Source organism: Larimichthys crocea, chromosome VIII (assembly GCF_000972845.2).
Source record: "Larimichthys crocea isolate SSNF chromosome VIII, L_crocea_2.0, whole genome shotgun sequence".
NCBI classification, from domain to species: Eukaryota; Metazoa; Chordata; class Actinopteri; family Sciaenidae; genus Larimichthys; species Larimichthys crocea.
In genome coordinates, this window is record NC_040018.1 from 3,739,246 (window position 1) to 3,757,131 (window position 17,886).

A 17,886-nucleotide genomic window follows, 5' to 3' on the forward strand; every position below is an offset into this window, starting at 1 on the left:
TCAAAAAATGTCTGTATACCCTCAAAAATAAAAGTTAGAGTTAAAACTTAAAGTAGTTCTTGCCAGATTTAGCATCAGGTAAATTACTTCAGTACATGTATTTATTACTTTATATTAATTATTATCACATTACTAATTGTGTACATTAAAAGGAGTTGTAGAATATCACTTGGTACAATTAGAAATGACACCACAACAATCCTTTCTACACACAGCCATGTGTTAGTCAACAGGTTAGGCATATAGCAGCCATTTGTTAAAGCTATACGTACTCCAGGTGCACAAAAAGGTGTTCAAACTGTCTCTTTGTTGGTTTTTATCAGAACCTGGTCACATTGCTGCAAAGGGGCGACTTAACGAACCAGTAATCGGTACTCCAAAGAGCCTTTAAAGAAGGAAAAATAGATTATTAAACATAAAAAGTGCTGCAATTCTGACTTTTTTTTGCAATCAGTTCCCCAGAAATGGTTCTTCAAAGTTCACTATAGCACTCATCAAGAGACCAGTTTTTGTATGAGTAGAATCAGTAATGCACAATCTCTAAAAGAATCTGATATTATTAACCGTAATGATCTCTAACTGCAGAGAAGGAAACCGACACCTGGAAATGACTGAGACACTTACATGAAAGGAAAGCTCACTTTTAAAATACCTGAACTGAACTCTGCTGCTCATAACCTAACACCGCTTATTATTGCAGAGATTTTTTTTTTTCAAAGCCCCGAGAATTTACAGCAAGCTCCGACAAATGTCTGTACAGAAAAGTGACGCCCGCGCCGTACTGTCAAAACAGTTAAATGTTTGTTCTGTCGCCTGCGCACGGCTTATATCTTATGGACAAAACAACTGAGCAAACAACACGAGATAATGTGAGCGGCTGTCACAAATAAGCAATCGGTATCCAACAGCAAGCGAGTGCCATATCTTTATTTTACGAAACATAATCAAAATGCCAGTGAGACAAATGGGACTGTGAGCCTTTTATTTGTGTAAACACGGGCACAATCAGGCATGGCAGTGAGAATAATGTCAGACTTGTTCTGCTACAGTAGAACCCTCAGACAGGTAGTTTTGAGGAGTGTCAGCCTCCTAAACAATAGTGTTAACAGCAACGTTTAGCTCGCATCGCATCAGTGTGTGTGTGTGTGTTCTGTTCAGTATGACTTTGCTGTGACATCTCACCCTCTATTAGAGCTGGCAAGAGGATAAATGAGGCCAGCGGAGGCAGCAGCTTTTGATTATGGTCTTGTGTGACAGGGGCACCACCCAGACCTGGACTCGCAAGTCAGAAATAGTTTCTCCACAAACATGTATGTTTCCAGTTTTATAGGCCCCCGTGTCACTGGCTCTCATCTATCATGGCCTCGTGGTATAATGTCATCAACTTAATTGTTCTTTCCATGCGCTGCGCATGCACGCGCGAACTCCCTGCCCCCTGTAAAAGTTTGATGTCTTTCCTGTGGGCTGAGCAGATTTATAACCACAGACAGCAGCAGCAGGACTGTTTTTACCTTGTTATAGAAATGGGCAGAAATAGACAGAAACATAAAAAAAAGACCTTAGATATGCTAGATTTCAGCTTGCGGTTCTTCTTTGTAACAAGAAAGAAAAGAAGGTATTGTACGTATATCCTGTGAACATATACCTCATGCGGCAGAGATTGTGACTGTAACTTAACAAAAGCCACAACACGCCTTTTATTAACATATCTGTTGAAGACGCAGTGGAGGGATTTTTTTCTCTCTGAACTTTGCTCAAAGTATTTCTTTCCAGCTGGGGAACAGGGATTGTTGTCGTAAATGACGGGATGGAAGAAATACAGATTCGATACGATCTGTCGGATTATTTTAGTCTGTGTTTACTTCCTGGACCTCCCTCCTCTGTCACAGCTGCAGTTATTTTCTGGCCAAAATAAAAAAGAAACTTTCCGTTTAGCTATTAAAAGACTACACTAATCTGATCAGGAGCAGGCACACACCTTTTTTTTCCCCCCTCCCTTTCTTCTTTCATTGGGGCGGGTGTGTTATCTCAACCAGTGATAACCAGTGCGGGGGTGAGAACTATGCGGAGGTGTCTGATTCCCCCGCTACACCTTTCTCTCTTGTATCTGCGTCTGTCTGTGGAGATCAACAGTGTATTTATTTTAGATAAAGACAGATTGTGTGCCGTCCCATGTTGCTGTGTCTGCTGTGGGGGAACACGGCCCACCTTATCGGGCGTTTGAGTGGGCAGCAGCAGCAGCTTCTTTAGTGGCATTACTAATCCTGTCCAACTGTAAAACCTAGATTCACACTTTTCTAATCCTTAAAGTGAGGACACGTCAGCTTCACAACATATTTTGAAATGAAGCTTCGCCATGACGATAATTTGTTTTCTTGAAACATGACACTGATTGGCCATATTGCCAAAGATTTTCCTGTAATAACTGACTTTAAAAGCATGTTTTGCTTTTTTTCTTGCAAATTAATTGCGTTTTTTTTTTGAGTACTGAAAATCTGTTTGACTTGGTCTGAAATGAAGGCACTGTACGGAGGAAGCGCCTTGAATTCCTCTCTATGCCGTAACTAAACCATCAAGTGAGCTTTGTTTCAGCATTTCATGGACAGCCTGTGCTTTTACTCAATTCAAATAATTTTAGAACCATCAGAGGGAGTCCACAAAAAAAAATCCAAAGATTGAACACTCCCTCTATGACGATGCCTCTAACAGGACATTATATCCTCCTCAATGACTAGGAAAGCAAAAGCGCTGAGCATCTTTCGTGCCTCGCTGCTGCCGAAAGTTGTTTGTTTTGGACGGGATTAAGAGTAAAGCTGTTATCTTTGGAAGAGCAGGGTGGGTAATTAGTTCGAGCTCCGCCTGCCCTCAAAGTAAACCCTGACTGCCCGAGGTCTATTGTTCAACTTTATGAAGCTTAGCTGGACTCTGGCCAAAATGTCTCTCATATTCGGCTTCTGCAATCTTCTGTCGGGGGGCCTTAATATACCGCCGTATGTCACAAAGTCATTTATTTCACATTTCAGCTTATACCTGCGAGCCAAAAAAAGTACGCCGACTACAACAGCTGCTTTCTTCAGCTTTTTCAATTTGATATTTCAGCATTTTTATCAGCACCAATAGATGGAGGCTAGATTTTTTTTTTTACCCCCCTCTCTCCTCCTCCTTCTCCTCCTCCTCCTCCTCAGTATGTCTCTATTCAGTTTATTCCTGGCTACCAGTGAAGCTTTAAGTAAAGTAATCTGCTCACAATCCCTCCAGGAATCCTATGGGGTTTTGTTTTAACAAGCTCACAGTAAGACACACACATGACCTTTCCGTGGCCCTCTTTTACTAGTTCACTGGAGTCTGTGTAAGTCTGCATTAAAGCTTCTTTTCCTAAGCTACAGGCTAGAGAGACGATACCAGCCAGCAAAGAACTGGCATCAGAGCTCTTCAGACTGTTCTTCCCTCCTTTATGTCCGTCTTTTTCTTCCTTCTTTTGCATATCTCTGCCATTAGAGAGTGGCGTTTACTTTCCAAAATAAGTCAGCCTGTTTGGAGATGTTCCAGCCGGTGCAGTTTACCATCTGCGCGTCTGTGAACTACAAGAAAACATAGACTTGGCATCTGTGACGTCATCCATATGGTTATAAAGGCACATATTAAGTCCTGTGACTTAAGCACTCACTCATCATCATCTTCTGGGTCCAGAAAATCTAAATTTGGATGAGGGCTGCAGAATCATTGCAAAGTATGACACCTGTCAATCAAACAAATAGGCTCCAAGCATACCGTCTTTACCCCCTTAAAGGCATTTAGCAGCTCTCTGCAAACCCCCTGCGCTCATGGCGGTCATGGACATTGCAGTGTGTGTGCTCTTTACACCAAAATATACAAGGAATGCAGCAGCCTGCCAGCCAAAACATCACTTTACTGCACTCCTAGTGGTCAAAAACCTCACTGGTATCTGTAACGTCTAGATATTCTCAGTGTAACTTCAGCGCTGACTGACAGCGCCCCTCTGCATCCATATGCAAATGTGTTCACCTTTGCATATGCATGTTTCATGCTGCAAACAACCAATTAAAGAAGGTCGTCAAACTTGTTGCACCACACACACACACACACACACACACGTCATGCTCTGTTGAGTCCTGAAAGCCTTCCTCCTCCTCCACCGCCCCCCCTATTGGTATATTTAGGCGTTTCCTCTCATTTCTCAGTCCAATCGGTTCCAAATGTCTGAACTCCATTTAGAGAAAATGGTGCATGTCTGCTTGGATAGAGAGGGGAGAGAGATAGAGAGAGAGAGAGAGAGGGGAGAGGCAGGAAGAGGGAGGCTGAAGATGGAGAGATAGACAGGGAGTTATAGGAAGATTAAGAGTTGGAGGGGAGGGGAGAGACTGAGTGGTGAAACACAGAGACTCAGAGATAAAGAGAGCCGCAGGGTACCAGTCACCATCAAATCCTGTCACCAGCAAGCCTCACCAGGGGGCCCTGCACACACACACACACACACACACACACACACAGTACACACAATATATACTGACAGAAATACATTGCAATGTGATGCAGAAACCCACGAGACAGCATGGATTTACAGAAACATATGTTGCATATGTACCAAGGCATACACACTGACACACAGACACATCTGTATGCAAACAAAACCCATCCATACACACATCGCCAGCAGGGGAAGGCAACACACACAATCATGTATAGCATATATCACTGGTAATAATGTGATGAAACACGTATCCAGACATTTAATATTATTCGTATCCACACACAAGGTTCAACGGTGTGTACACACACACACACACACACACACACACACACACACACACACACACACACACACTGTCTCACTGGTGTTTTAACACTGTGTCCCTGACACACCAAAGTAAACGAAGCATTCCACCTGCCTCTGCCTCACACCTACCGGAGGCAAATATCCAGGGGACACCACACTGTGAAACACATTATTCACAGCTCATACATCCTCCTGCAGGGAGCACTGCTACACACATATACTGTAGATACACACACACACACACACACACACACACACACACTCACAGAGAAGGGTGATGGCTGTCTTGACAATCATACAGCGATCCAGTCTACAAGCATCACCATCCTCATTTCCATCCTTGTCTCCGTCGTCGATATTCGCCATCGCGGCTCAGAGGAAAGCGCAGACAATCATTAAGCAAGTCGAGGGGTGGTTTCAATATTCTGGGGCAATATCCAGTTATTTCATGTCTGACATTGTAGAGTTGGAACACCGAGATTTAGAAGTCAGAGACAAAATGAAGATACTGTGTAATGCTTTTATGGAAACTCCGCCCGAGGGTGTTCCTGCATTGTTGGTTTCATTTGGAGAATTTAATTTCAGACCTTTTGACACCTCATATGATCACGACGGCTGCTGCTGCCAAACTTAATCTGTTCACATGATCGCATACACTGATAATTCCCCCCGATGATCCAGAGGGAGACGTGAAAAAAGACAAACAAAACACATGACGGGCGTAATCCGTGACTCGTTGAGGACGCACGTATAAAGTATGCTGTCCGTTATCTCTTTGTGTGCAACTTCTGTGGAGTCGTGCCTTTGCTCTGTGCATGGCATGAAAATACCAAACAGATGGGCGAAGTGCATTTTAAGGTCAGGAAAATACAAACATGTCACAGTGCCCAGAGTGTCCCATAGCTGCACTGTTTTTGGGAGTCTGGTGGAGAGATGTGTATACAGCAGTTGTTTCTTCAGCAGTTTTAATTATAAATCACAATAATTTTGGAGTTTCCTTGCCATTGGTAGCAGCATGTCCCAACAGGATGAGGCCTACTCTCTTAGTAAAAGAGTAAATTAGCCACAGCTACATCAAGCCGACGAGGGGGACTTGACCTCACAACCCGCTACTCTGCCTGAATAAAGCCAGAAAATGCCCTAATCCATCCACAGCTACTAATATCCAATCAGCCCATGTGAATAGCCACAAAATAGTTGTTAATAACTCGCTATCAGAGAAGCCTGCGAGGCTGATAGCGAAAGCTTGACACGCTGCCACACACTAACAATAGTCATTTAAACTGCGGTCAGCAAGGTCGCCGTTTATCAGAGAATGCACAGAGGCAACAAAGGCACAGAAACACACACACATACACACACACACACACACACACACACACACACATGCACAGTCTGTCTTACTCTGTCTCTCCTCACATGCACATACAGTCCAATTATAGAGAGAGGACGAGGCCTGGGCTTGGCGCTCCCGGTGACCTTGTTCCAGGACAGATTGATGAGGCGCTGTATCGTCCCAGCAGATCAAATAACTATCCTTTCTGGCCCTCATTACCAGAACTAGAAGAGATCTGCAAGTGCTCAGCATAGCTTGCTTAGCTGGTGTATCATGCTTATACTGTACACTGTACTGCAATTAGAGTGGCTGCTGCTTTTCGACCCATTCCTGGGGAAAAATAAGTAAGAACAGAGATTATTGGACCTTTTTGTTCCAAATATATAAAAGGTCACAGAAGATAATTGGATAAGTTGTTGTTAGATGATGCAGTTTGTTGCTCTTTCTACCCTCCCTTTAACTGGTAATTTGGCAGTTTGAAGGGGAGGCATGGCATCGCTTGTTCTTGTTCGTTTCCTGGCACATACCAGAGCGCTGGAGTTTGATGTGCCTGGTTAGTTTGAACAAATTGGTTACTGAATTTCATAAGGCGAAGACGACTCCCTGCGAATCCTCTTCAGTCGACTTTTATTCACTAAATTCCTGCAAACACTGACAGTGAATGTCATGTTGTTTTTGTTTTTTTAACCTTCCTTGACTCTTGTCTTTTCCTGTTTCCACAGTTCCTCCGCAGTTCGTCAAGCGGCCAGCCAACATTTATGCCCACGAGTCCATGGACATCATCTTTGAGTGTGAGGTTTCAGGGTCACCGGCTCCGACTGTCAAATGGGTGAAGAACGGAGACGCTGTCATCCCCAGCGACTACTTCAAAATAATTGTAAGTGTACATACGTTTTTATATATATATGTTTATATACTGCTTGTAACATCATTAACTGCTTGTTTCCCTTCTCTTACTGTCTTATAGAAGGAGCACAACCTGCAGGTTCTGGGTCTGGTCAAGTCAGATGAAGGTTTCTATCAGTGCCTTGCTGAAAACGACGCAGGCAACATCCAGTCCAGCGCCCAGCTCATCATCTTAGATCACGGTACGCCCTTACTCAGCACCTCTCACTGTTGTGCGAGTCATTTGTGTTAGTTAACTAGAACTAAAACCGATTTCCTGCTTGAGAAAGACGGCTCTGAGATTAACCACGTCTGATCACTTTTGCTTGGAAACGTTAGCATCTGTTCACAGCCCATTTGAACACCAACAACAGTCTCTCTTAGCTTTTAACAGCCTCATCAGTCGCAGTTATGGGAGCTGGAGTTGTTGAATTCTAACCAAACATCCTTTTTTATCTTGGTTAAAAAGCTTAAATGTTACTATCAAGTACAGCACTAGATACTTGTAGCTCAAAAAGATGATCTCTGCAAAAAAAAAAACACTCAACAAAGGCTTGTAAAAACCTGAGCTAACTCAGGTAGCTCCCTGTGCAGTATTTATAAACAGCTCGATGGATTCCAGAGGCTGTGCACATCTGTGAAGGTGTGAGGAATGCATGGGAGTGTGTAGTGAACAGTGAAATGAAACCACTGGGATCTTGTTAAACCAGAGGTGACTCAAAGGGAGCAGAATGATATCTGCAGCAAGCGATACTCGGTCTGCAACCTGGTCCATTCCACATCTAGTGTTACAGAAATGTTGCGAGGACCTTAGGCGAGCTACTTGACACGATGCCTGCGCTTTGATGCGGCACCCTTTTCGCCTTCTTCTAAGCAAAGGGAGCTTTGTCTGAACATGAACACATACGATGGTAAAGTGAGAGTGTAACCTTAAAGCCAAAGCAGAAGTTTAAAAAGTAATTCCCAGAGTCGAGTACAAAAAAAAAAGAAGAAGACACCAAGGACAGCTGGAGCGCCGAAAAACTAAGTGCCCGAAAATAGAAGCAAATGTGGAAAATAATGCTAGTATCCTAGTTCTTGAGGTAATTCTGTTTCATTACCTCTGATCATTAGAGAAAATGTAATACGACTTAGATTTGAGACCATTTGCGCGCTCATAATAATCACACTCATAACCTCGGGGGCCTCGACACAAAACAAGAAAGCAAAAAGGAATTCATGATGATGAAGAAGAAGAAGACACAATTTTCAGAATCATGGAGGAAAAAGCAGAACAATCGCTCCTGTTTCTGTTGACTCAGACTGTCGCGTTTTATTGAGGAACGACGGCGAAATGTGAGCGAGGAGGGAGAGCGCGAACTCGCCCTCCAGTCGTGAAGCAGGTGGCTAATGGATTAGCATAGAAGTGTCCAACTGGTGGCTCCCCAGCTGTGTCGCCCACCCCTCGGCCTCTGATTGGAGGACATGAAGTCAGAAATAATGACGACCTGCAGCTCATTGTGTGTTTGTGTTTGACACCATTGATGAGATTCACCGCTTTACACAAACCCAGTGTGTGTGTCTGTGTGTGTGTGTGTGTGTGTGTGTGTGTGTGTGTGTGTGTGTGTGTGTGTGTTTAGTTGATGATAGATGAGATGAATTACTGTGACAGCTGGGCTTTGAATACAGAGTCCGCCCTAAGCAAGGCTTTCTTTTTAAAATTATTATTATTATTATTTCTGAAGAAATTAATCCATAAATATCAAAGAGAGTCTTTGTGTGATTGTGTACATCTGTCTTGGTCACGCTAATGCTAATCTAAACACATTTAACCAGCAGAAAGTTCTTCCAGTTTCCTGTTTATTCATCAGTTTATTATCCGGTCATCATCCCAGTCTCAGATAAGGGATGTTGAAAATAACCGAAAGTCATGGTGATACGCCGTTTGCTCTCGCTCGCTTCGCTGTGTCAAAGTCATTTCCTCTCTCGGAGGTGCAGCGGTGAATCAATGAAAACACATTTTAAATCGGCTCATTTTCTGCAGCCATTAGTAGGTACGGCTCTGTGAAGCGAGGGTGGAATGAATGTCTTTAACTTCTATTAGAGTACTATCTCCTCTGTTTCCTTGTCTGCTGCTCCAGAACACATTCACTTCTGCAGCCATCTGCCACCTTTCTTGCCACTTCCTTTCATTTACCCTCTTTACTTGTCTTTCACAGCCACCTGCTCTCCGTGATAATCCAACACTCTGGCCTTTGTGTTAATTGTCCTGCCTTGAATATTCCCCCCCTACATGGCTGCCACCCCTCACAGCTGGGCATTGTTGTCCGCTTTCGGAACCCCTCTGTATTCAAACGCCCCTCCTTGCTCTTTGCTGCCCCTCTGTGTGTGTGTTTTGTTTCGCCTCAGTCAGGTATCCCGCTCACACCTGCGAGGCTCGAAACATCCTGAAACGGGTCCAGGAAAACACCCTGCCTGTCTGCCGTCAAGGGATATAAGCTGGGGACTTGCCACGGGGATAAAGTTGTCTTCACCCAACAGGGAAATCAATGGGGGTGAACTGCATCTAAACACTCAGCCAGCTGCAAGTTGGCTAATATTCATTAGTGCTCATAATCTTTGCATCTTGACACTGCCAGCTGCAGCTTAATGTGGCTCCAGTGATGATTCCCACTTGTGGGTGTTTTAAAATGGAAAAAGGTCAGATGTTAGCATACTGTATGTACTGTATGTAATGATGTATTCTGTTGGACAAGCTGCTGCAGAAGAGACAGGAAGGTTCACATAATTTTGCTCCAGCAGCCTTGAAACCTAAACAGGTTTTTTTTCTGGGAGAATGGAGGTCAAAAATAGGACCACAGATTGCAGTCTCGAGCAATTTTCCTGGACATTCCACAGCCGTGTGCAATATGGGTCAACTAGTTGCAAACAGATGTGGGTAAATAGGAGCACAAATGCCAAGACTGGACCTCAAGGGGACCTAATTATGCAGTGTAATGCTGGCCAAGTAAGTGCCTCTTAATGTCTCTTGTAAAACTGCCACATTCAGACCTGTCATTTTTTCTGGAAGTTTGTGTAGTCGCGCTGGTTTCTGTTGCAAGTCATTACTCTTTTTTTTGCCGCATAGAAGGAAAGCGATACTTTAATTTGGTCTGACTTTCCACACTGACAAACACAAAATAACTTCTCGCGTATAATTACATGGAAACTGGCGACCTGTGCAGGTTGGACGTCGCCTCTCATCCAGCGTCAGCTCGGATCGCTTCCAACCCCCCCCGCAATCTGTCAGAAGATAGGCAGCTATACGTAGATGATGGACAGATAATTATATGGTGTTTGTGACGCTTTCTTCAGTTCATTGTATTAAATCCAGCCCAATAAATGTTCTCACAAGATTGATGTGATATGTGGTTTTGTCAAATTCCAAGCGGATTGGCTCATTCTTATCACTCTTAACTTTAAATACGACCACTAATGGCCGTCATGAGTTGATTCCTTACTGGCAGCTTCGATATTTGCTCAACCTCATTGAGGGTGTTCGTCAGCGGCAGACGTTATGCTGTTTAAGGGATTATCATCACATGTCATCTATAGACAATGCACCGCAACAGTTTGCCGTCTTCTCCAGGCACATGATTATGTGACACGTTTATGCACGATACTGTAGTAGGCGGCAATTACAGCTCAGAGAGAGGAAATGGGTCACATTTTTTAAGCTTTGAAGTTGACATCTGTGACCCACGCCTAGACAAAGCACTTGTTTATATGATTGTCATCTTTCCATGCAAAAGATTGTCTGTGTTTGAACCTCGCTGATAAGGCGGCACGCTAAAATGTGTGACCAGGTTTTTGCAGTGTGGTTGCTTTTTAAGATACAAATATTTGGCTTTAAGGGGAGCTGCATGCAGCGCTCACATTCAGAGACAGACATTCATTGCATAAAAGAAAATCCCCTGCATGTTTTCCAGCATTATGTATTCTCATTTTAACGAATGCAAACCCAAGGCCACGCGCCGGCCTGTGAACTCATAGCATGTTTAAAATTCAAGCACCTAAAAAGCTTAATATGAAAAATGCAGACAGGTGCATTTAACATGCGCAAACAAAGGAGAAGTGGATGCACTCACTTTGCTGTTTGCCTCTAAGTGTGTGTTTCTTTTTTAGGTTTGCATAAATTCACCTCCATTTGCATGTGAATACTTATTTTTGTCCCTTCCATATATCACGCTGGCTTCAGTCTCTCTCTCCTCCTCTCCGTCCTCACAGCTCACGTGAATAATGTTTTGACATTTTGCCTCCTAGTGCCCAAATCAAGTACTTCACTCGAGAGCCTGAAAGCTTGTTTGGGATGTACAAGCTCTGTGAGCTGTCATGCTGTTTCAAGCCACGACTTTCACAATTGGATTTCACGACTCGGTTTGAAAAAGCATCAGTCGCTTAATACTGTGCAACACCGCTACATAATTTCTACCTTCTTTTGTCCCGTAGGCTCGTGTTCCTCGCGATTATTCTGGTCATTTTCTGACGAAATAAAGATGACATACCCTCTTTGATGCAAATGCTTTTGTTGAATTCAAAGCTTAAACAGGCAAAGCGGTCCTTCTGCATCCTTTCATCTTTACCTCAATCCCTTTCTACCTCTGTCCCTCCTCCTCTTCCTTCATCTTCCCCTTTATCCAGCCATGCCGCCATTAGTCGCTCCCGCCTTCCCATCTTCCCACCTTAGACAGCTAACAGAAGAGTCCTGTCCTCCCTTCCCATCAGAGGTACCAGACCCCCACTGAGAGATGGAGATGCCTCATCACTGCCTGAGTGCTCACTGTGCATCCTGGTTTTCTCCCCCTTCCATCACTCGCTGTGTATTTATGAGTGCAGGCATCAGGAGTGCCGGCATTATACACTGACATGTGTGCTGTCCCCAATGCTGTAGCTTGACAAACTGACAGGCACAAGCAAGATACTGGAGGGGATATGTAGAGAGCTGAACATATCGTAACTTCATTAATAAATCATTTAATTATGGCAGACTTGATGAGCATCAGCCCTCCCTGGGAAATGACACAGAAAGCGAGAGTCTCCCACTGTAGCTGCAGATGACTTGACACCGCCGTTAACAACCACTGGATGTCATTCGCTTTAATCTGGGCCAAGGCGCTGAACACCTCATAAAGATTACGCCTCAAAAGTCAAGAAAAACCCACACAAGTTTTATTTAGATGTTGGCTAATTTACAACACGTGAAACCCAAACGAGTGGAAGGTTAACCTTGGCCGTGATGTGAAGCCGAACCAAGACGAACCAGTTAGAGGCTTTAAAAAACAAAGCACGCTGAACAAGAATGTATCCTGCTATTGGAAAAGAATAAAACTAGTTACTTTTTAGTCGTCGTATGAGCCACAAAATCAGACTCAAAAAAAGAACTATTGGCAACAATAAAGAACACAGAGTAATAGAGTGAAGCTATCGCAGCCAGCTGACTATAAACTGAATATAACCCGGCCAAAGAGAGCTGTAATGGGCAGACCCGGTTGCCAGAAGCGATTCTGCTTGCGCTGTAAACAGCAAAAAGCAGAGAAAACCCTGAACTCTTCCACCTTACATTCAGAAATGTTGCACTGAGCCTTCAGGTGAGCTGAGTTTCCCCATACAGAACTGATATCTGCAGCAGATTTGTAACACAAACACACAGTCTTAGGAACTGTTTCAACACTAGCGTTGATAATTTCCACACGGACTTTCGGATACACGAGAGGCAGGAACGCAGCAGCTTAGACCCGCTGTTGTGCAAGCAGGAAGGGTTTTTATGTACAAATATATCATATTTTTGTTTATTTCTAACACAAATCATGAATTGATATTGAATTATTGAGTTGAAAGTAAAGAGAAAGATAAAGAGAGATACTTAAGAGGAGGTTTCTGCTCCGCTGCCAGTGTGATAAACTGCAGTGGCGGCTCTAGCTGCAAAGAAATTCACTTTGTTATGAATCCATGTGATATAAGATGTAACTGGATCATGATTAAACAACAAAGGGGCAGACTTAAGTTTGAGTCAGGTTCCAGTAGGCAGAGCAGCAAAAACACATTTGTAAGAAGACAAGCCACAGACCGGGGAGGTGGAGTGGGGGGAGATCCTTCCACTACATCAGAGCACCACCCTTATTCCCTGTTCAAATCAAGAAGTGAGAATAGGCTGCTAAAAGACCCTTCCCTCCAGCCAGACCTCTATCAGTACTGAATAAAAGCCCAGGCCCACTTCAGGGAATACCGTGTGCTCCGTCATCTGCTAGCAGGGTCACGGCCAGGCCAGCAGGAGCGAATGTGTAACGTTGTGAGCATGTGAATGTGTCAGCCCTGCACCGTGTCGTCTGTTGGCACAGTCTGCACGGTAAGTTTACCTTCAACAGCAGGCTGCGGCGTGAAAGTGTGACAGCTAAACAACATGTCATGTACTGCTGGGATACACATATGGTCGCGCGTCTTTGTACTGTATGTCGACTGCCTTCACGAGGTCACAGAGGCGCGAACTAATTGTGTTTGCTGATCAAGCCAATGAAGTCGTTCTTCTCATTGTTTTGCTCAAGCACGCAATCACCGTGTCAAGGCCGCCTCTCGCTTCTTTGTTTTGCTGCTGCATCTCTTGTCACGTGCTGGATACAAACAGTAGCGGGCGGATAAAACGCCTGACAGCATCATGCAGCAGACATCCAACAACAATTCATGAACTTTGAAGCTCCGTTCGAGAGGCGTTAATTTAAAGGTCCAGTGCGTCGAATTTAGTTGCATCTAGCAGTGTAATCGCTGCATTGCAATCTCCTCACATCACCCTCGCCTTGAAACACTCGAAAGGCCCCGTCTGGAGTCAGTATTTAGTTTGTCTGTTCTGGTCTACTGTAGAAACATGGTGTTTCCTCCACAGAAGAGGACCCACTCCCACTGGAGGCTAATTTTTTAAGTTACAAAAACAAGATTGATTCTGATTAAACATGCCTTTAACCATAGTTATGAATATTACATTCCTCGTCCGCCTTATTCTGAAAATAGAGGCCTTAAATCTTTCACATTGGACCTGTTAGTCGACATATTATAATGAGCATCTCATTAGAGTGATGCAATAGAAACGGAGATTAGAAGCCTAAATGAGGAGGCAAACACAAGCTAATTGAGGTTAAAATTGCCTCCAAAAAAAGTAGCAATAGTCCTAAACCAAACTGACCTGCTCTCCAACAGCTACATTTTACATTCACCACTTCCAGTTGCTGTTGGTTGATGGGACAGACGAGCAGCCGGCTAATCGCAGGGCACATAGAGACAACAACAGTACACGTCTACGGCCAATTAAGAGACACCTGTGAACCTGCATGTCTTTGGGCTGTGGGATGAAGCGGGGGAGAACTCCCAACATGCAAACTCCACACAGAAAGGCTTGAAGGTTTGAACCAGGAACCTTCTTGCTGTGAGGCGGCAGTACTAACCAATGCACCGCCGAGGCCTAGATGAGGAGAGAGGAGTGCGTTTTTGATGCTAAACACGAGCTAATTGAGGACAACTGGGGGATAAAACTGCCTCAAAAAAAGCAACTGAAACCTTTTCTGTTTAAAAAAAACAAAACAAAAACACAAATATGCACCAAACCTACAGGAAGCTGCAGGTGCTTTAATACACAACGGGTGGCTTATCTTAACTTTCAGTGTTGAGTATCATCATTTGCCCGTCGGTTGATTATACAAATATGATAATATTGTTGTTTAATTTAGAACATTGTGGTGATATTTATAAACGCCTGTGATCATGAAACGGCAATAAAAAAAACTAATCAGGGCCACATTTGACGGCGAATATTAATCATATGTTAATTTCGAATGTCTTCCGCTAAAGATTTTTGCCTCATGGCAAAATATATTGAAATTCAAATTTGGGGTTGAAGCCCTAAAAATGTGCTTCTTAACTGAAATACACACACACACATAACAGTGTGTTAGTGATAGTGATTAGTGAATGTGTCTGCAGAAAGCTGATCAGAGGGATTGTAGCCTAAATTGATTGTGAGGAGCTGAAATCAGCCTCCACGCAAATTACTGTTTGTACGGACGCTGATGGCAAAGTGTTTGTGCTGCGGTTCTGTCTCTCAGGGATGGTGCTGTATGTGTGTGTGTTTACAAGCTGAGGCTCTCACAGCACAGGCTGAACTTTTCTATGGGTTGTATTTACTCGACCGTGGTGAAAGGATTTGCCTCATTTATAAATGGTCTGTCGCCTAAGTGCTAACTGCAAAATGTTATGGGTGGCTATTTTGCTCTTGTTTTGCACATGAAGGCGCAAAGAAAGGATTAAAATAGCCTTCAGTACCTGCGTCAGTGTTGTGTTTTTGAAGGTCAGTCTTGTTATCAACGGCAGTTTTTGGCCCATTCGCGTAAGTACGTGTGAGAGATTGGCTTTTTCCTGACAGCCTGTTTTATATACCTCGCCAACATGTGCCCTTATTTAGGAGAGAACTCCCAACACACACTCATCCAGGATGCCGATGTGATGTTTTTGGATGTGGACGGTCCTCTCCTGGGTGCAGTAATTGGAAGTACCACATGGCACAAAAACATCACTTTCCCCTTCACACCCTTCCCTTAGCTGCAGGCAGCTGACCCCTGCGAGAGGCGCCACCAAAGCCAGAGCTTTTATTTTTCCTGTTAGCACCCACCACCACCCCCCTCCTGCCGCCCCACCCTTTCTCTCCACTGAGCCTCCCCGTTTTCCATAAGCTAAAAGTAGACTAGTGAGTAACATCACAGTGGGTCGTACGCACCCCGCTGCCTGCTGGCGTAGTGCGGTAGCTGCTTCCAAGTGAGTCCAACCCAGCGAGGACGCTTTATTGGTTGGGAGTCTGATTAACTGGACTGTTTGTTAGCGAGTCTCCCGAGGGGGCGAACAGCTGCTTCCGACTTCTGCAAGCATGCTGTTTGACCTTTGCAGCCTTTTTGCTGCTCGCTCAGCCCCACTCACTTTGTACATGAAATGTTGTGCAAATGTATACACACACACACATACACACACATAGCTCTCCCCGAAATCAATTACTTCGTTCTAGGCTTGCTCTGCTCCCCTGGAAAGGTTGGATTGTATTCTTCTACTGTAATAAGATACAAAAGGCAGGCGGTGCAGAAAGAAAAGCTTGTTTCCAGTCCTGGGCATTGCTGGTGGAATGCTCTGGAGATGTGCGGCATCACTGGCTGTTTTGATGTGCTTGAAAGGCGAGCCCAAGAGGCCTCACTCTCCTCTCCTAGCCAGCATGTGGAGCACGTGATGCACATGATGTAGATTTGTCAAAGTGGGGAGTGGAGGTGGAGGTGGAGGCTATGTATACCATAGCTGCACATTTTCATTTGCATACCGAGTCTGGTGAGCAGCTGTTGGAGGGGGGGGGCACTGCAATCACACCCAAATTGACTCACCAGTGGCTCGCAGATCACGGGGATACATGTGTTTGATGGTGAAGGGACACTGTATGTACACACACCGGATGATTAATTATTGATGTGCCTGACCCCGTTCAATTACTGTCGTCATCTCCAAATAGGGGCGCTTGTTTTCCCCTGTGGATTGGGATGTGTGCATCCACTGGGTTTTTACATCTCGGTAGCATATAGATGGTGTTTTACACATTCACACAAACACACACACTGCTGCGTAGTGTTTATTTTGAGAAACCAGAGTTGGGATTGTCACTTTTTATTTTTCATGCAAACCAAATTACCAGAAAGTAAATTGCTGGAGGGCCAAGAGTGGATGCAAACACAGACACATACCATCATCAGTTCCAAAACATACCCCATACAAATGCCTTTTTACTTGTTTATGTAAGCCCGCAGGGAATTTGGGAATGTTGATTTTGGATGTGCGAGATAAATGTAAAATTGAACAAACCGTACCATTTAAGAGGAAATCGCTGCAGGGTTTTCAAAGGGACAGCTCTTCCAGATGATGAATAAGAACATGCACTGGCTTTCAGAGGTTTTAACCGCCTGATAAAGAGACCTCCCCTCTTTCCTCTAAAGTATTTGCTGCATCACCACATGGCATCCAGGAGTCCCATAGATCTATGAGATGAGTCCTCACATCGGCCTCTGCCGCCACAGAGTGTTTAGAGAGTGTGGAGACGTAAATACATCTGCGACCCACTCCAAACCCCTTTTTTAACTCCATTTATGGTCCGTGCTCATCGAAGCGGAGAAGCTGAGTTATGATGTTTTAAAAAAATGTTTGTCAGTTCTAGATATGTGATAAGTCGCACTCACCTCTCTCTAAAGTTTGCCTGACTTTGATCAGTGTCTTGGACGCCTAACGAGTGCGTTCCACGAAAATATTTCAAGACTTAACGAGGAGAAAATTCATTTTTTTTTGGGATCGCCATTTATTTTCTTTTAATTAATAAAAGCTTATTTCTCTCCCGGGGAACGGACCATATTTCAAAACCTTTCCTCACGAACGTGCCCTAGAAAAATGATAGTGAGGAATGTGGAGGAGTTCCTGTTTGACATTTTTAGGAGAATAAGTTTGAGACACAGAGACTTCTTTGCGGATTATGTCAGAGAGTTTGAGCACCTCGTCGGTTTAAGCCTTTGTGAAGTCTGAGCCGCTCTTTAATCTCGACTGTCTCTGATTATCACAGTGGGGGGGGATGCGTGCGGTTACTGATATTCTCTCGCCAATCTGATACTGTCAGTTTCCCCCTCGGCCAGTGATAAGGTGGTACAAGGTGCATTTTTTAGCCTTTTGTTGATGAACGCCTCGCCGTTTTATTGCTTACATAATTGCTTTTCATTTATTGTTGAGTTGCTTGTAAAGCACTTTGTGAGTGTTTGGAAGTTGTCATTGAAAATGGGCTTTATTATTGCCG

At 44.1% G+C, this 17,886-nt stretch overlaps 1 protein-coding gene across 9 annotated transcripts in view; it reads left to right on the forward strand.

Annotated features, from left to right (window-relative positions):
• Window positions 1–17,886, forward strand: part of neo1a (neogenin 1a) — a 160,193-nt gene that overhangs the window by 103,468 nt on the left and 38,839 nt on the right. For all 9 annotated transcript variants that reach the window (XM_019275835.2, XM_019275839.2, XM_027280994.1 and 6 more), the window contains exons 6-7: window positions 6,857–7,011; window positions 7,102–7,222. In XM_019275835.2, coding sequence (XP_019131380.1) covers window positions 6,857–7,011; window positions 7,102–7,222 — 276 coding nt within the window. The remainder of the gene's footprint in view (window positions 1–6,856; window positions 7,012–7,101; window positions 7,223–17,886) is intronic.